The sequence below is a fragment of the Oryzias latipes genome, chromosome 3 (genome assembly GCF_053564925.1).
Source record: "Oryzias latipes strain Hd-rR chromosome 3, Olatipes_Hd-rR_3.1".
Classification (NCBI taxonomy): Eukaryota; Metazoa; Chordata; class Actinopteri; order Beloniformes; family Adrianichthyidae; genus Oryzias; species Oryzias latipes.
In genome coordinates this window covers 5,709,657-5,729,201 of record NC_136239.1, presented here as the reverse complement: position 1 = coordinate 5,729,201, position 19,545 = coordinate 5,709,657, and the positions used below count along the sequence as shown (strand labels likewise).

General features: G+C 48.4%; 1 protein-coding gene across 12 annotated transcripts in view; it reads right to left on the bottom strand.

Moving 5' to 3' along the window:
* tp53bp1 (tumor protein p53 binding protein, 1) overlaps positions 1 to 19,545 on the bottom strand; it is a 30,748-nt gene that overhangs the window by 4,630 nt on the left and 6,573 nt on the right. For 4 of the 12 annotated variants that reach the window (XM_078944148.1, XM_078944150.1, XM_078944147.1 and 1 more), the window contains 15 exons: positions 19,380 to 19,537; positions 18,933 to 19,059; positions 18,751 to 18,845; positions 18,557 to 18,681; positions 14,136 to 14,880; positions 13,911 to 14,027; positions 13,687 to 13,836; positions 13,548 to 13,614; positions 12,771 to 12,863; positions 11,500 to 11,761; positions 8,926 to 9,078; positions 7,154 to 7,371; positions 6,779 to 7,042; positions 598 to 995; positions 280 to 471 (listed from right to left, as the gene is read on the bottom strand). In XM_078944148.1, coding sequence (XP_078800274.1) covers positions 280 to 471; positions 598 to 995; positions 6,779 to 7,042; positions 7,154 to 7,371; positions 8,926 to 9,078; positions 11,500 to 11,761; positions 12,771 to 12,863; positions 13,548 to 13,614; positions 13,687 to 13,836; positions 13,911 to 14,027; positions 14,136 to 14,880; positions 18,557 to 18,681; positions 18,751 to 18,845; positions 18,933 to 19,059; positions 19,380 to 19,537 — 3,164 coding nt within the window. The remainder of the gene's footprint in view (positions 1 to 279; positions 472 to 597; positions 996 to 6,778; positions 7,043 to 7,153; positions 7,372 to 8,925; positions 9,079 to 11,499; positions 11,762 to 12,770; positions 12,864 to 13,547; positions 13,615 to 13,686; positions 13,837 to 13,910; positions 14,028 to 14,135; positions 14,881 to 18,556; positions 18,682 to 18,750; positions 18,846 to 18,932; positions 19,060 to 19,379; positions 19,538 to 19,545) is intronic. The other 8 variants (XM_020711474.2, XM_020711482.2, XM_078944153.1 and 5 more) reach the window with 4 other exon arrangements.

The following is a 19,545-nucleotide window of genomic DNA, read 5'->3' as shown; positions in this document are numbered from 1 at the left end:
GGGATTTTTGATCACCACGCTGATGAAGCAGCAGGAGTCGCGGTCACAATCACATGGTCGCAATCACACACATATGCAGACACACAAACATGCACAAACAGACCTGTGTGTGTGTGTGTGTGCGTGTTCAAAACCATGTTTTCTGTGACACACCAGAAGATGTTTGTTGGCATGGAAACTAGGGATGTGGCATCCCTGACGGCAACACAGCAAGCCAGAGGCAGAAGTTCCCGCTGATCAAAAGTGACAAAAGCCACACCTGTGTTGGCGACGTCTTACCCAGGCTGATGTCGGATGCTTTGGTCAGGGGGGTGCTCGTTTCATAGGGTCCCAGGCTGTGCTGCTCCCTCAGCCGGTTCCCCTGGTCCAGAGACAGGATGACCGCGGTGCGGTTGTGCCAGTGCCTTTGGCCGTCCCGCTCGATGCTGTAGAACAGCTCGGAGCCCTCAGCCCTGTGGCCCTTCACAACCCCTTCACACACACAAACACACACATTTGTAGATTTCTGTTCCATAAACCCAAATTTCCAGTCACTAACGATTCAATCACATGATGTTGAAGGACTTCAGAGGTTGAGGACCCGCTAATCTTCCTCACCTACGCTGAAGTACTCGTCTTCCAGCAGAGCTGTGACCTCTGTCTCCACGGGGATGGGGTCACACAGCAGGATGTCCCTTCCCGCCACCTCACACTCGTAGCCGTCATCGAAACGCAGGCGAAACCGCCCCTCCCCGGCATCCTTCATGATGCGGCCCGAGTAGAAGTAGCCGTTGGAGGACCATTTGGCAACGACGCGCAGTCCCACGAAGCTGCTGCCGGCCGAGCTCGCCACTTCCGGCGAGGACCTGAGGGAATCTGAGCGGCTTGGGGGTTTGGGGTCTGTGGGGCTGACGGGGAGGAGCGGGGGCCCGATGAGGGTGTAGGGTTCCTCCTCTGAAGAAGACGGCGTGTGTCCGTGAGCGACGGTCCTCTGCAGCGAGCCAACAGCCCCCCCTCTTCAGAAGACAGGGATACAGGCTTACACTCTGTGCAATGTTGGGTTGCAAACAGCCGACAGCTTATTAACAATCCACAACAGGTGACCAGCAAGTTACCAACAAACAAGCCGACTTCATTCTATCATGATAGAAACACGTAATACACAAGTTACTAAAAATAACCAACAGGTTACAAATAAACACCGACTTCAATCTATCATATTACAAACAAGTCCCCTACAGGTAACTAGCAAGTCACTAACAACTAACTAACAGACAGGGTGTCTACAGATATGTAAGGGTTAATGGCCGACGAAGTGTGCATTATTTCTTAACGCACGTCGTGAAAACCGTCCGACGCGAAGCGGAGGACTGTTGCTTCTGCGAAGTGCGTTAAAAAGTAATAATGCACACTTCGAAGACCGTTAACTCGCTTATACCACGGTCACTTACAAAAGCAATACATATTAACCAGATTTTGGTCCTTAATTCTTGTTTTTTCCCCCGATTTGGATCACTTTCTCACAAAAAGCGGACTATTTGTTACATGTTGCGCCGCACCACCACGTTAGTCAAGATTTGGCGATATAAAGCGATATATATATATATATATATATCTATGCTGATCTTTCCAATGGGTTGAACATAGCATCAGTTCAGAGAGAAAGTTCACCTCTTACCGCTTATTTTTGTCCAGATGATGAAGCAAAAGGCTGTTTTAAAATCGCAAATTCCGATAAATGGCTACCTTAAATGTGCTAAAACTATCTTATGGCAGCTTGAAGTATTTAACAAGTCACATAAATACGTTTATGCATTTGACCAATCGGATGGAACCCTTTGATGTTAGACGTTCACCCTCTAAGTAGACGAGGGTCATAATTTAAGTTTTGTTGACTCTAATTTTATCTCAACTGTTGCAGTGAAATGGAAATTATGTATTTAGTTGTTTTGCTATTTGTTCATGTAGCGCAAGTTATATTTTCATCACAATTTTAATCACAAATATCGGAAGTTTTCCTCATATTGTGCAGCCCTAATCTAAATCAAAGTATTGCTCACATCCGTCACCATATTTTTGAGGTGATTTTGTTTGTGTTTATTCGCAAAGATTTAATGGAAACGGTGCAATTGCGACATTGTGTTTTTTCGACATTTCTGGAATTTTAAAAACGTTTTGTGTAATGGAAACGCAGCTACTATCTTTCTAAACATTCATTATTAATAGGGATGGGTGTCGTTAAGGTTTTAACGGTACTACTACTCTTATCGATACTGCTTATCGATCCGGTATTTTAACGGTACTCTTATCGATCCTTTTTAAGGACGAAAAATAAATAAATAAATAACAAATTGAGAACATAAAGTGTTTTATTTCCTCATTTTGCAACATTGTTTTTTTTAACAAAACATTTTACTTTATACATGAGAATGTTCCAGACAGGACATTTATTTAATTATTTAATTTCATTTTTTTTTTCTTTCTGAGCGTGATATTTCCTTTGATCTTTTGTCCATTTTCCACAACCTTGAACAGACTTTTCTGTCTGTCAAACACCAGAGTTAAGTTAAGTGAGATGATGGAAACAAATTCACTTTGATGCAGATTAGTTTTTATTTATTTATTTTTCTTTAAATCCAGTAAACCCAATAAACTATATTAACTTTATATATGATGAATATCATTAGCTATTCATTCTTATTAAGTTTTAGGAAGCAGCCGTTAGTTTGTTGCGGGTCTGGAACATAAGCGGTGGGCCTTTTCTACCTGTACGTTGTTTGCTCCGCGTGCAGCCCCCCTCGCACGCAGCGTGTTCACAGACAGCGCAACATACGGTCATCGTAGCAGCAAGGTGACAGGATGGTGGGGACTCCTTGACGCAAACTTCATTCATTTTACACGGAAATGGGTGTTCTTAGAGTACAGGGGGATAAAAGGATTTTTTCGGGGGGCGCTCACGTGTCCCCTACAAAACCACCACTGACTGTGTGTGCCCTGCCTTGCCTTGTTTGTGTGCGCGCGGCGCGTACTGTCTGAACAGCCCCGCCCCCCGTGCACACAAATAGGCAGACAGACCTCTCCTGTTCAGCGAAAACAGCGAAATTAACATCATTAATTAAAGGAAAATTGACTGACTTGATGAGTTACATATGCCAGGACACAAAAAATAAAGCGACTTCTCCAGTACTGATAGCAGAACCGTTCAGGTCAGATCTTAACGATACTGCAGTCTTCAAGAATGTGGCCCCGGGGCGCGTTCAATACCGGGGCTCGGTACCCATCCCTAATTATTAATAGTATATTCAGAACATTTAGTGTCTGCAAACTACTCCAGAGAAAAATTATTTCAAACCACAAATCAATAGCCAATACCAAATCCTAATGTAACATCTGTGTAATTTTTTTGTCTTCATCACAAATTTTAAGGATTTTTTAAACTTATTCCAATTCCCTAACTTAAAAAACACAGATCATCTTCTTCACATGGAATCATTGACTGTATAAGAGAACAGGACTGGGTGACTCCTCCCCCTTGGGGTTCCAAACAGAAAGTACCCGCTGGCTCCAAAAAAGCTAAAATCCCATAGACTTCTATAGAGAAATAAACAGCTGTTACTCAGTCATTCTATTGGTCAGAAGAACCATTCTTGCTCTAATACCTGTTTTTAACATCTTCTTGATAATACTCATTTTTTTCCAAGATATTACCTTAGTACAAGTTATTACAGTTATAAACTGACCAATCAGATGCATCAATAAAAGCTACTGACACCTCGAACATTTGAGACACTCGACAGATTCTCCCATGCCCGCTTTCGGTAACAGGGGCGTGTCCTTCCAACAAGCTCACTCCTGTTTGGCGATAGTAGTTGCCATAGCAGGGCTCCAGACTGCGACCAATTGGTCGCATTTTGCGACCAAAATTTGAGAGTGTGCGACTGAATTTAACATCCAGTCGCACATGTGCTACCAGTAAATTTGCCTCCCCCACCCTCCGTATTTTTTTATACATTAAACGTGGAAGGGGCACGTCAATGAGCAATGAAACGATCAATGAGACGCGAGCGCACACGCACGCAGGGAGACACACACACTAGCGCACATACTCATCAAACGCGAGCACACACTCTCGTGATACATGTCTGTGAGGCGGGCAATGCGTGTGAGAAGAATAGGGAAAGTCACTTTAAGTGGCTAAATGCGTGGAGGGGGCGGGGCCTAGAGATAATCAAGTGCGTAAACATCTGTGGGAAGGAAACGGAGACAAATATCATCACAACCTGATATGTGCGTCTGAGCTATGAGCAAGCGAACTATTGATTCATTCTTCCGACCTGCGGCTAGTGTACCAGTGCCAGAGTGTACAGCAGGGGTCTCAAACTCGCGGCCCGCGGGCTATTTGCGGCCCCCAAGATGATATTTTGCGGCCCCCGCCTTAATATGAAGGCTTAATGTTACTGCAGCCCGCCAGTTTGTATGAAAGACACTTTTTCATTGTCGTGCACGGAGATGACCAACCAATCACAGTGGGGTATATGACTCTTGGGGGGCGTGACAATGACAGGGCTTGAAAGCAGGAAACCTGACATCCCCCTCCCCGGACCACATTAAGGAGTTCCTTACTTTCCTTTAGAACGTATTTATTCGCTCGTAATTTTCTAAATACATGCAGTCCGTGCTGAACTTTTCTCTGGGCCGCACAGACCCGGAGGAAGGTTTAGGTTTTGGTTAAGGCAAACGCACCAGCCGCAACCAAACGGTTTACGGCAGCACACCGCTCCCGCGGGAGTCGGGTCAGCTGAGGAGAGTAAATGTCCCACACCTACATGCGTGACAGCTAACGGGGCTTGAACTTTAAACACGTGCGAGCAACAACAAGATTAGCCTTAGACACATTTAAAACACGTGGGGAAAATGCAACGATAGACGTGTTTAAGATGAACCGGCGGCTCGCCTGGATCGTTGGGGAGACCAGAAGGGGGGGGGGGGGGGGGGGCTGTGAGATGAAGGCGAATCTAAAGCAAGACTGAAGGAGAACAGGAAGTTGGAGTTGTCCTTAACATTCAATTTAGTTTTAATATTCCTCTCCCCCTTAGTATGATCTGTGTTATTATATATTTTATGATTATTTTAATGTCTTGTAATGTATGTAGCCTTTTTTAATGAATTGGTATTTAAAATTATTTTAATCACTGCACTACAAAAACCATCAGGACACATGTCCCATAATGCATTGCTTTGTAGTCTGTAGGGCAGCTTTCAGTCAGTTCAGTACTAAATTTCCAGCTGTGTCCGGGTAGGTTTGCCCCTTGCTCTCACCCCTTTCTCGCGATATTTTTGTGATGATTGACAGTTGATGTTGGAGCAAAAACAAAAATATTTGTCTCACACCAGATGATCTGTGCAGCGTTGCGTCCACCTGGGTGATCTCAAACACGCTCATTGTGCATCTTGGCTGCACTGATTTGGTGTCACAAAGATAAATTTCCATCCGTTTTGTTTACTATTTGTACTGTCATGACAGCGATGCTGCTGTCAGTTTACCTTCTTGTTGCATCTTCAAAAGTGCAGAATAAAATGTGACACTGTATTAGAAACAGCACATTGTAATTTCTGCATCTATCATTAAAGTATTTATTAGTAATACAGTGGAAATGAGTAGACATGGTTAGCATGTTGATTTATGGTATGCGCCCCTAAATTTTCTGGTTGCGCCCCTAAAATTTTCAGTTAGGGGCCACAGTGCTCCTAGTGAAAAAAGTTAGTCTGGAGCCCTGCATAGAAACGTAGACTCAGACCAATCAGTGCTTACTGACGAGGTCTGGCTACAGCATGGCTGCCTCCATATAACGTAGAAACGGTGACTGAATTGCCTTCATTTCGTTGGAGTCAGAAGTAAACCGTTTTGACGCCACACTGGCTCAGTCCAGTTCTCTTCTACAGTCAATAAAACTTTATTATAAAACCGAGCCCTATGAAACTCTGAACTGAACCGAATTGAGGTTTTAGCGTATTGTTACACCCCTACTCGTCACAGTCCTCAGCGTCCAGATAACCTCATCAAACATCCAAGAACATCCAAACACAGCTGAAGCTGCGGCTAAATCCCGGTACCATCATTCTTATCAAAATGTCTTTAATAGAATCAAATAAACACAAAGAAAAAAGTATTTTATGATCTTTAATATTCCTAACTACTCAGTGTTTTATCAGGGCCTGTTTGGATGAACTCGGAGCTGATATCCTGGAGATGGTAGATGTTTTTAGAAAATGGGTAATTTCCCACGGCACACCTGACCTTCTCCCACGGCAGACTAGTGCGCCGCGGCACACTGGTTGAAAAACACTGATCTAGACACCATGACAACCCACCGATTTCCTACTATCCTGTAACCAACAAGAAATGTACAGATTACAATTCTACCAATAACCACCAGCAAACCAAGAGGTTACCACCAGGTACTTAACGAGCCACTAGCAGGTTACTATTATGCAACTATTCAGTTACCAACAAGCTGCTAACAAGTAACCAAAAGGTGTATGTCAGGTTACTAACAACTTACCAACAGTTATCAGCAGGGTAGCACCAAACCACCAGCATGTTATTGCCAGGCTAACCGGTTACTGTTATGTCACCGCCCAGTGGGTTACCAAAAGGTTCAAAACGATTACAGAGTTTTTCAAATGCAGATAGGATTAGTGACAGGAGGAAAGTGGAGCGTTACTGCGGCTGCTGCGGGAGGGGGGGGAGTGGGGGGGGGGTGTTGGAGTGCAGGAACAAGTCTCCGGGAAGACTCACCTGGACATGAAGGAGCGGGATGGGGGCCGGCCCCTTCTAGCCCTACCCCGAGGGGTCATGGGGAGGAAGGCCCGGGACCCTGAAGTATTGAAGCCTCTGCCTGGGGAGGCCACTGACCCCACCCTGTTACCCCTGTGACCCCTCTGTAAATGCCCACCTCCCCTTCTGGGACTGCAGACACACAGAGGGGACGAACAGTTGGTCTGGCTGCACAGGCATGAACCTGGGGGGCTCATTAAGGCATGGTGCCCCCAATGTTCATGCCTGTGGCGGCCCTGGAATCAGTCAGCCACAGGAAGGTCAAGAGTTCAAAGGTCAGAAAAAGAGTGAAGACTCAGCATGCAAGGGGAACACAAAGACAGGGGGGTGCAGTACCTCATGGATCTTGCCCCTCTGCTGGGAGGAATGACGAAGTCTGGCCTTGGGGGGCCCGTGCTGCTGCTGGTGCCCCCAGAGCTGTGCTGCAGGCTGGAGGCCTTGGAGGACAGGGAGCTGATGTCCGCCAGGTCCCCCAAGGTGACCGAGCTGCTGCCTGTGCGGCACGGAGAAACTTCCTCCAAGACCTGGCAGTCCACCACAGGCTCCTCACTCTCCTGGGGGGGGTCAAAGACCAGGGGGTGAGCGGCACTTCTTATGTCTTAATGACCAGACACAAAAACAGCATCAAATTCCAGACATAAGTCTGAATGCAGTCAAAGAGAAAAGGCCAGAGATGCTCAGCATCACTGATCCATCAGAAAATGCCGTTAGAAAAAGCTTGTGGCTGCGACATAGAAGCTACAGTCTGCAAGCCAAAGTCTTCCTGCTCTGCTCCGTTCTGATCATCCACTGTCCGACAAACAGATCCATGAATGTCTTTGCTTTCCTGGTCTGAGATGGAATCTGGATCTAAACTGGATGGCTGGATAGCTGCAATATTGCTGCCATTTCTGTTGCTCCGCTAATGTTAGGTTGGGGGCTGTAAGCTAGTGGGAAAGCGTGTAACCAGTGGGTGACGGGAAGGGGGTTCACGGTTGTTTTTAATGAACTCCTGCTGCTCTGCAGAAACTATGTTCTAGAATAGGACACAGGTTTTTTTGGGGGAGTTTGGCCAGGAATGGAACTGTTAACCTGTGTTCTGCTGGGTCGGTTCTGTTGGTACTGAAGCCTTTGGAAGCTATTCTGATCCCAGCCAGTTTGATCACTTTCTCTAATGGAACGTACTACCGGATTGAAAACACGAGCTCGCCGGTGAGAAACGACCTTGGACCAGTTCACAGCCTCCACAAGTCCTGGATTTTTCCGTTTCTGGTGTCAGACTAAAATAAAATGACTGCACCAAAAACAAAAACAAAAGTTAAAAGCTGATAGTTGTGATTTTCAGACAGTTTCAGGCCTAATTTTAGAAGATACAAATGTAATCCTCTTCCTAAAACATCCAGACAAAGTTTATTTTACAGATTTTCTAAAAACCTGTAGTAGATTCTTGGGAAATAAATACTATAAAAACTGGAATTCCTGCAATAAATGACAACAAAGAGACATGTGATCCAAACTGGGGCTGTAAGGTTTGTGTCAAACTAGAACATTTACGACCAGAACCATGCTCTTACCATAAGAGCTGATTTATGCAGCACAGCTGAAGCTTTAAGAGCATATCTGAACATGGAGCAACTTCGTTCAAATCTTTTCCTTGATTGATCCTTGTGATATTTTTCTAGAACTACAAAAGCAAAGAACTGCAAACAGGCTGGGTTCTAACCTCACCTGCTGATAAAAACGATGAGTAGAAAAGCCACAGAGTGTCCGTGTCACAGACATGATCTGTTCATGTATGTGTCACATATCACCAGTCTGTTCTGTTCTTCCTGCTGACTTTACAGAGAAAAGCATCAGGAGGTATTCAGTATTTACCACCGTAAGATAACCGTACAACCTAAATGTTTTACCAAATCAATAGGACTCTAGGTCAGGGGGTTTTCAGAGACCCGGCCCTACTAGGTGCCGATTACCTGGATCAGGTGGGTTTTGCTAATGAGACGTTTCAATGGCAGGCCAGTTGGAAAACATGTTGCACTCTGGCCCTGCAGGCCTGGAGTTTGCCGGTTTGCCGCCTGCACTTTGGGTTCACGGGATGGACACACAGATGCACCACAGGACCGACTGACCTCTGTGACCCTGCGATCCACCTCCCTGCCATCCTCATAGTAGACGTCTGTGATGATGCGCGTGATGGTGGTCCGCACCTCCTGGATGGTGCGTACGTGTCTGTGGTGAGCCGGGCCGGCGGCTCTCCTGAGCAACGGAGACTCCGGTTCTCCCTGTGAGACACAGAGGCCTGGATGTGGATTCTTTTCAAAAATACGTCACAGTTGGGAATAAGTTTTGCACCTTCAAATGACGTGCCAGAGCAGGAGGATTTTGAGCTTTAATTACGACACTAAAACATGAGTTGTTTTTAGTTAGACGGTTTTCTTTAGTTTTTAGCAGTTTCAAAGCAGCAACCATCAGGAAGTGAGCTGTTGGAGCTTTGAGGAGACACAACGGGCAGCAAGGACTCGTGCCAGACTTCCACTGGTCCGTCTGCGGTGCGTCTCCGTTGTGCTGACACAAAAAATAGAACGTTCATTAATCCATCTGAATGTTTACATCACCGCCGTCATGTCTGTGTCTGACGTCCGTCCCTCCACAACGCAACGCAGGTTTTACGCAGAAATTCTCTTTCCAGTCAGTTTATAGAGCCAGAGAAACAGGAAACTGGTCCGGGTTTCAAAATAAAACTTCATAAAATTGTATTTAATTTTAAGGTGGCGTGCCCACGCAACAACGTACTTTAACACCACAGATAACACCGTCAGATTTATTTTGGAAGTAAAAAAACGTAACATCATTTCTCACACAAAACATGCATTTCACACAACACAACAGAGACACCGTAAACTAACTGACGGTCAGCAGATGGACGGCCCACGCAGACGCACTGCAGACAGACCGCAGACGGACCGCAGAAAGACCGCAGACAGACCGCAGACGGACCGCAGACAGACTGCAGACGCACCGCAGACGGACCCCAGACGCACCGCAGACACACCGCAGACGGACCGCAGACAGACTGCAGACAGACCGCAGAAAGACCGCAGACAGACCCCAGACGCACCGCAGACAGACCGCAGACGGACCGCAGACAGACTGCAGACGCACCGCAGACGCACCGCAGACACACCGCAGACACACCGCAGACGGACCGCAGATGCACCGCAGACAGACCGCAGACGGACCGCAGACGCACCGCAGACGGACCCCAGACAGACCGCAGACAGACCGCAGACGGACCGCAGACGCACCGCAGACAGACCGCAGACGGACCGCAGACGGACCGCAGACGGACCGGTGTAAATCCAGGCTCAGACTCGTAGATAGTCCCATTGAAAAGTTGAAAAACACACAGTGACTCCTCTCCCTGACAAAGTAGAATGGTTGCGATTTCTTAAACTTGTGCATAAAATGGAAGTCGACTGACCGAACTGAGAGGAAACTGGACTCAAATCGCCCAGGATTCAGGTAATGAAAAGTGTGTCAAGGAGACAGCTGGCAGACAAAAAGATCTCCTGGCCCCAGAAAAAAAGTAATTCAATCTGTGATTCACAGTATTTGCATTTTGTCTGGTACAAGGCTGAGAAGTGGGGGCCAGACTAATTTTTGGACGTTGGATTTTTTTTCGCGGTGGAACATAAACAAACTGCGCTACGCGACCGCATATCCGCGGTTCTTACGTCACTTCCATTAACCTGATCCTAACTGTGACATTTGAAGACGTAATTACTGTTGTTAGCGTCTTAAAAGAACCGTAACGCCGCCCGGACGTTGAGGCCTTTCACCAAAACAAGACCCCTGAAGGCGCGGCTGTTCTCCACACTTTGTGAAGAGATGGGAGCAAAACACTCAGCGGTTCCACAGCCAGGCCAGGTGGCTCTCTCCAGGAAAAGTTTTGTCACGCGTCTTTGAGCTCAGAGAAGACAAGATCAGCTCATTGACTCGTAAGCCGGAGATGTGCAGCTGAGAAAAAACTGGACCCCCGTCTCCTGGTAGACAGAACATGAATCCTCCTGCAGCTCCTTTGCAATGCTGCAGCAGCAGCTGCATTCAGAGTTGGTCTATGATCAGAAGTACTCAGATGACAGACATACTCGAGTACAGACGTACCAGTGACTCGCTGCTGTGGAACACATATATGTCCCTGGAATGCACACACGTGGCTGATGCCTTAGTCCCAACTGCCCTTACAACCCTCTGCGGGTGAAAAATCCTGTGCGGGGAACACAGGGAACCGCTGCAAATAGAGCAGGCCTCAGAGCGCTCCGAGGGAAAATGTTGCTTTCTAAAGGGCGTGCCGCCGTTCGGAGCGAACACTGAGTAGGTGAGACGCAGGCGTGTCGTGAAAATGTTTCCTTTTTACCATCCCAACCAACCCCACGCCACAAACCTGCTGACTGTGCGAGTAGCCCTCGAGTCTGTTCACGTGATCCATGCGCGCTCTTTGCTGCAGCCTGACTGATACAAATGAGGACATTCAAAGCCGTTTGTTTGGACATTCTAGGCGCACACGTGATGCATACGTGTGTGCCGGTCAGTAGGGGGTGAGTCCTAACGACTAGAGTGTGGCGTCCGGACACTGTACGACAGCCTTAAGAATACTTTACTATGCACTCACAATTACTGCACGAGCACATGCACGCACAAACCTTGGAGGGGGTGGAGGTGACCGTGCTGTTGACCGCCTGCTGGGAGACCCGTTTTTGTGGGTCTGCTGCACCTGGACGGGGGGGCTCAGGGGCCTGAGGTGCCCCTTGCTGCTCTTCGGGTGGCTCGACGGCAGGCTTGAGGCTCCCCTGCGGCACTGCCGACCCCCCCTGCTGCAGGGGCTCCGGCTGGCTGCTCGGCAGGCTGCTGCATCCACGCGAAGGCATCTGTGAGCTCCTCTTTGGGGACGCCGACAGCCCCTCCCTGGGAGATTCATGAAGCAACAACAGGAGGTCAACCGCCGGACCAACACCTGAACCACGCTGACCTGCTTCTTGGACGTAAAGATTTGACCCCCACCCCCCCCTGTAAGAGACAGCATCCATGAAGAGAGTAGACTGAGTGTGCAGGTCCATCACCACCATCAAAGGAGCAGCACACATCAGAATCCTCCTCTTAGACAAAACTAAACCCACTTCAGTCCCCAGAACCATCCCGTCTGCAGCAATTCCAACAATTCACAGTTGTGAGGAGAGTAGAAGCTGCTGGGAGGGGCACTCAACCAACAGGAAGTACTGGAAGTAAACGGTTGAACCTGCCAATTCAGAGACAGAGACTCTGATGCAGAGATAGGAGGCAGAGCTGGAGGAAGCAGAGATGAAGATGCTGAGGTTCTGTTTGGGAGAGACCAGAATGGACCAGGAATGAATCCATCAGAGGAACAGATCATGGTAGATGTTCTGGAGATCAATGCAGGGAAGCAGATGGAGATGTTTGGACACGTAAGAGGAGGAACAGGGATGATGTTGGCAGAAGGATGCTCAGGTTGGAGCTACCAAGGGAGAGGTCTAAAACCGGGGGCCTGGAGGTCCGGCCTCCTGCTGGTTTCCAGAAACCCTGTCTCATCTGCTGCTGGATCAGGTGCGTTTAGCCAATAAGGAGCTTCAACGGCAGTTTGGTTGGAAAACATCTAGGAGGCCGGGATTCTGACACCCTTAATCTATAGGAAGACCAAAGAGGAAGGAGGACATGAGGGTGGATGGTGCAGATAGATGGAGGTTTGCTGTGGCGCCCCCTAAAGGCAGCAGTGAAAGGACAAAGGTGGAAGAACGGCAAGTGAACAAACATCACCGAGTCATAAGCAGGTCAGCAGGTATCTGAGCTGACATGACAGAAGTCTCCTTCTCTTCCCAGCAGCTCAACAGAGAAGACCAGCTTTTGGAAGAACCTTAAAGTGACCCCGGAGTCCAAAGCTCCGCCTCCATCTACTCACTCGACAGCCGTGGTGCTGCTCCCAGGCTGGAGGTCTCCCCCCGCCTCCCGCTGCCGGTGCACCTGCCGCACTCGGGTGAACACAGAGGGACTGCTGCAACAATAAAGACGAGCAGAAACCTGAGGACGCGTCCAGACGGACACACCAGGCACGTGTCGCACGTTCAAGACCGCGCTGAACGCACTCTTAACATACGGCGTTCACAAAGGGCTGTCGCTACCCCATACTAGCGTATGCCGCTGCAGTTGGAAGAGGCTTTCACTGCTCTAGTCCCATACATGAAGACTTCTGCCTGGGATCAAACTGCAATAATTAATTTCTACTTCATGATCAGTTTGCACCTCTGTCAGTTCAAGAGGACACCTCCATACGTCACTACCAAATCAAAGTTCCTGACTGGGTAAAGTTTTAAAGTTCATCCGGCCGTACTTTTTGTACATAGAGCCCGAAAACGGACCTGAAAGTGCATGAAAATCTGACACACCCACTTTACGTGGGTTTACATAACCGCTTCCTTGGAAGGGGTCACTGTAACGCACATCGCTGACCGCGGCGTGAAGGTCAGCAGGGCTGAGCAGGAACCGGGCTGTGGATGGAGTCGGCCTTAATGCAGAGGAGCTGCATCATCCTGCTAGCACCAGAAACAAAGCTGGACAGAGTTAGACTCTGTAACCTGGTCCCTAAAACCCTCAAAATGTCTGCATGGTTTGTCTGGACGCCCTGGTGGAGCGTGAAGCTCCCGCCCCTTTGGTGCAGAGAGAAACGTGCGGCTCTTACCTGGGGGCTGCCATGGAAACGGTGGCGACCTTGACCCCGGCTGCGTCCTCCTCTGACAAAGCTGGCTCTGAAAGGTGAGGGTGAGAGGGTGAGGCGGTGTGAGGAAGAGCTTGAGCCCCCGGTGGGAGCAGACACTCACTCTGCAGGCTGAAGCGCTCGGAGCTGCCCTCCTCCACCGGCGTCACCAGCTTCATCCTCAGGCTCAGCTTCCCGTCCCCGTCCACCGAGGGGGAGTCCGCCCCCGCCACCTCTGCGGGGACGTCCGATTTTTCGGAAAAGGAGGCGGTTTCTGCACAAAAGCCACAGTTAGGGTCAGGGAGCGTCAGCCGCAGACTCGCCGCTGGATTTGGGGAGTGGTCGCACCGATGGGGGTGCTGTGTCTGAGCGTCTGCCCCAGCTGGCTGACCAGAGGCGGCGTGGCGCTGGCAGGGGGGCCTGTCAGCTCTCCATCTTTAGGAAGAGTGAAGTGAAAGGACATATCTGTAAGACAGAAGTGGAATCAGACGCTGGATTTAGGAAGGAGGGGGCTCCTGAGGATCAGACTTTTGACAGCTCTCTGGGAGGGGCCAGCAGCATCACCGAGCTCACCTGCTGAGCTGTCGCTCAGACTTTTGTCCTCCAGGCTCTGAGCTTTACGCCCCAACATCCCCGTCTGGGACGTCCCGTCTGAAGCCGGCTGCACCTCTTTGTGGGGGAGGCTGTTGGAGATGGGGGCGTGTCCGTTCTCCCTGTGCGGAGGCCTCTCTCCACCCTCGTCCTCCCCCTCCTCCATGTGTTCAGGGGACAGAAGCTGGCTCTGGGACAGGACCAGAGCCAGTCCTGAAGGGCCTCCTGCAGGCTCCTCTTCCTCCCCTTCATCACATCCGACCCCCCTCCCTTTGTCTGTCTCTGCTCCATGCTGATGTGCCTCTTCAGACAGGCTCATGGCGTTTCCTCCTCCGGAGTCAGCCACGGCAGGCTGAGAGATAACGGACTGTGAAGGCAGGCTGCTGGGCGTGGCTTCAGGCGGGGGCGAGTGCGCCCGCCTGCCCGCATCCTCCACGTCCAGAGAGTCCCTGTCAAGTTCTGTGATGGTTGGTTCCTCCGCCGCACCACCTTCTCCCCTCGCATCAGAGCCGGGAGTCCTGCAGGGGCTGATGTCCCCGCTGGGCGCCTCTTCCGGCGCCTCGATCTGCGTGGCCTGACTGTCCTCCTCCAGGCTGCGCTCCTGCCGGCTGCAGCTCTCAGACAGCTGCAAAGTGGAACACGGTGCCGGATCCAAACCCAGATCAGAAGACGGCGACTTCTCCTGTGGTTGTGAGGCCTTCTGGCTCTGTGTCGGGGCGAACACGTCCTGAAGAAACACAACAGGAACGTGAGACTTCAAAAAGCAACAGAAGATAAACTGAACGTAAAAAGGGAAGATGATTCCACGATGGACGAGTTCATCTCAGGACAAGGTGAGGATTTCATGAACTGGAGTTCCAGCGTCCACTTCTGTCTCTCTAATGACTCGTTTTAACAACGATTCCTGTACTGGACTGAGTACTGGACTGGGTGCTGAACTGAGTACAGTAAACCCTTGTTTTTCGCGGGACTTACGTTCCAAAAAGAACCCGTGATAGGCAAAATCCGTGAAGTAGAAACCTCTATTTTTCTTACAATTGAGATACAATTAAGTACTCTATTATACATTGACAAGAAAGAAAAACAACATTTTACAGGCTCAAGCATTTGTTTCACAAATCAAAGTACTTTTGAAACGTTTTTTCAACAGATAACTTCTGTACTGTACTATCAAATAATAATATGAATCATCAATGTGAATTGCGGAGATTAGCCCCGCCCACCGCGACCCGATTTAACGGGAGAAAATTTCAAATGATTATGAAAAAAATACAAAGTACAGTGGGACAAATAATGACTCAGGTGTATTTCACTGCTCTTCAGACTGAGCCAATGCATCCTGACTCCGCTCTGCAGTGTTTTCTTCTTATGAACCCTGCGGTGCAGCTGTGTGTGTTCAGGAGAAGAACATAGTGATTGGCAGTTGTTGTCGCTCTTTTTTCTATGGGTTTTAGAGAAACTCCAAATTGCAACAAGATGATTTCCACGTACGTAATGTAAATTTGGCAAGCTGTTTTACGCAGTGGCGGTTCTACACTAACTTACTCCCTGGGCGAGTAACCCCACCAGCGCCCCCCCCCCCCCCCCCCCACACACACACACATACAAAATTTGACAACATCCTGCTGTGTTCCCTATCTTCTATTTAGCCATTTTACACAAAAAATGCATGAATTTTCTAGACTCGTATTACAGGGGGGTCAAACTCAGTCACACAGGGGCCTAAGTTAAAAACACGCTTAAGGTTTTGGGCCGAAGAAGATAAATGTTTACTGAACACACTAAAGCTAAACTTTTAAACCTTTTAAACTGAACTTTTTGAACATAAATATGAATAAAAACAGGAACACAAGTTAAACCTTAAATAAGTTGTAATATTTTGTTCTCCATATAAATATATTCTGTCAAAATTATACAAATATGAACATGCTGCAGGACAAAAAGCAAAGAAAGCCTGGAAATATTAATAAAAAATTATATCAAATAATTCCATTTTTTTTGCTCTTTCATCATTTTTTAGAGAAATTTTTTTAGAGCTGGACTCCTGCTTCATTTTTCGCTATAATTTCTTAATGTGTGACATCCTGTGTGTGTCTTTGTGAAGCATATCAGAGGGATTAGATCTAAAAAATAAAACTTATTGTGATTAATATGTTTAGGTCTTATAAAACATTAAAGACTAAATCTTAGAACTCATCAGTGGGAGTTATCTCCAAAAATATTTGGCATTTCCCTAAATTTGTGCAACACCAGCAGCAGAAATCCTCCAAAAAACCTCAATCCATAAAAAATGGTCTGATCTCATCCCCCCTCCCCCTCCCCTTCCCTCTGACACACGCGGCTCCGTCTCTATGACGGGAGGCGAAGCTGCGGCTCAGAGTTGATTGTCAGATAGAAAATGACTCCCAATCACCTGTTAGTGTGATTCAGCCAGCCACCGGCGAGCTGCGCTCCCCTCTCGAGTTTTTTGACTTATGTTCCAAAGACTACCGCAAAGAGGTGTGGCCGCAAATGTCTTGCAGCAGAGGGCGGTGGTCACGTGCGCATCGGGTCTGCTGTGTCGGAGCAAAGAATTGTGGGAAATAATCTCCATTGCCTGCTTTTTTCGAAATTGGGTTGAGCACGGGTGTTTGTTCTGCCTATTTCCTTTTCATGTGCCTGTTTTACGTTGTTTCACTCTGAGGTATTCTTTTTTTTTTTTTTTTTTTTTTGCACCATAAGTGTGAAGAGCAATTAGGAGGAAGACATTCTTAAGAGTCTGATGTGTCAAACTTAAAGCATCAAGTGTCGGCTGCTGAAGCAATTTCAAATTAAAAGCTCCAAACTTCCTCTTTGACTATAGTATGTAGCACATTACGTGTAACGCCTCAGGCACGGCAAATGCCGCCCCCTATGAAGTGCCGCCCTGGGCGACCGCCCACATCGCCCATATCAAAAACCGCCACTGGTTTTACGTATGTGTACATATTAAACTGCAACGTTATTGACGCACAGGTAGAGAACAGGCGGAGTGACTTTTTAGCCAATCAGAATGCACGATGCAAATCCGTGAAGTAGCAAAACCGTGAAAAGTAAACTGCGTTATAGCGAGGGATCACTGTACTGGAATGGGTACTGGAATGAGTACTGGACTGAGTACTAGTACTGGACTGGGTCCTGGACTAGGTACTGGTCTAGGTACTAGACTGAGTGCTGGACTGGGTACTGGTCTGAGTGCTTGAGTGGGTGCTGGACTGGGTGCTGGACTGGGTACTGGACTGGACTGGGTACTGGTCTGAGTGCTGGACTGGGTACTGGTCTGAGTGCTGGAGTGAGTACTGGACTAGGTACTGAACTGAATACTGGACTGGGTACTGGAGGGAGTACTGGAGGGAGTATTAACCTGAGTACTGGACTGAGTACCGGACTGAGTACTGGACTGAGTACAAGATTGGGTACTGGACTAGGTACTGATCTAGGTACTAGACTGAGTGCTGGACTGGGTATTGAACTGAGTACTGCACTGGGTGCTGGACTGGGTACTAGTACTGGACTGGGTACTGGACTGAGTACCGGACTGAGTACTGGACTCAGTACAGGATTGGGTACTGGACTAGGTACTGATCTAGGTATTAGACTGAGTGCTGGACTGGGTACTGGTCTGAGTGCTGGACTGGGTACTGGTCTAGGTACTGAACTGAGTGCTGGACTGGGTACTGGTCTGAGTGCTGGACTGGGTACTGGTCTAGGTACTGAACTGAGTACTGAACTGAGTACTGGACTGGGTGCTGGACTGGGTACTGGACTGGACTGGGTACTGGACTGAGTGCTGGACTGGGTACTAGTACTGGACTGAGTACCGGACTGAGCACTGGACTGAGTACTGGACTCAGTACAGGATTGGGTACTGGACTAGGTACTGATCTAGGTACTAAACTGAGTGCTGGACTGGGTACTGGTCTGAGTGCTGGACTGGGTACTGGTCTAGGTACTGAACTGAGTACTGAACTGAGTACTGGACTGGGTGCTGGACTGGGTACTAGTACTGGACTGGGTACTGGACTGCACTTGGTTGGTTTTAAATTACAGTGAAATAAATCTACTTTACTCCAATCCAAATGGTATTTTCCAATATCAATCTAATCAATTTATCTCATTTGAAACTATTTTATCATGTTTTAGATTTGATTAATAGCTTGCCTCAGTAGGGTCGACCTGGTCGGACCGTGAAACAGAATTCATTTTGATTAGATTGATTAAACGTTAACCCCTACTGTTCTCACTACTGGTTTGGAACGTTTCTGGATTTCATCTTCAGGATTTATGAACAGTTCTGGACTGAAAGAATCACTGCACAAGCTCTTCCTCGCGGGTCATTTTCCGATTTCTCGCCTGACAGAACAGAAAAAAGATCCAGTTCTTACGTGGGAGAACTCGGGCTGAGACGGCACTGGAAGGAGGCGCTCAAAGGCGAAACCAGGCGTGCTCTGGGACACGGGAGTGGAGGCAGAGGGTTGTGGCTTAGAGGTGTCCATGGCATCCCCAGCACCTAACGAATCAAAATCACATTACAACCCCTGACTGGATCAGTCCAAGCTGAGAAGCAGGTTTTTTTTACCATTCGGTGGTTCTGGTTCTGTTGGTGAACTGGGAACTATCAGAGGAGTATGGGGGAAGCTGTCTGGAGTGGGGCCCACATAATCCCCAGAGTTCCTAAAGTAGGGGGCAGAGAACAAAGACGGGTTGAGGTCCCTGCATGTGGCGGGTCTACCGTTTCCTGTGAGAGCAGCAGGGACTGACTGGGACAGGCTGTCCTGCACCAGAGTGCCCTGTCCAGACAGATGTAGCAGTCGCAGGGTGTGGGCTGGGGTCAAGGAGGGGTGGCCTTGCTGATCCGACTGCGACACGGTGCTGTCCACTGCAGCTCCTGACAGAACAGAGGACACAACGTAAGGTTGACATGGACGAGAGGGACAGAGAACTCCTGCAGGAGGGGTTCAGGAGAAACAGTCAGGACTGAGGCTTTAACGATCAAAGTGGCGTTTTTAACATGTTCCTGTTGCATTTTTCTGATGATGGAGGACATTTATCGTTTTAAATTGCATTTCTGAGTACGTGCTCCGTCGTCTAACGCAGGAAATGCGCTCTAAAAATAACCCACATCAGATAAAATCTGCATAGTAGGGGTCTGTTTCTCTGTGGGACTGTGTGCATTTGTGAGTCACACACTTCGGTTTCATAACATACCTGTCTTGTCTGCATCAAACAGGTCTTCCTGCGACGACAGGATCTCCTGGTCCCGAAGGTCCCGCTCAGCGCAGCCTGACGCGTTGGGGGCGCGCGACAGGACCTGGAGGTTCGCCTGCCAGACAGACCCCGAGGAGCTGCTGGAGCTCACCTCAGACCTGGAGGA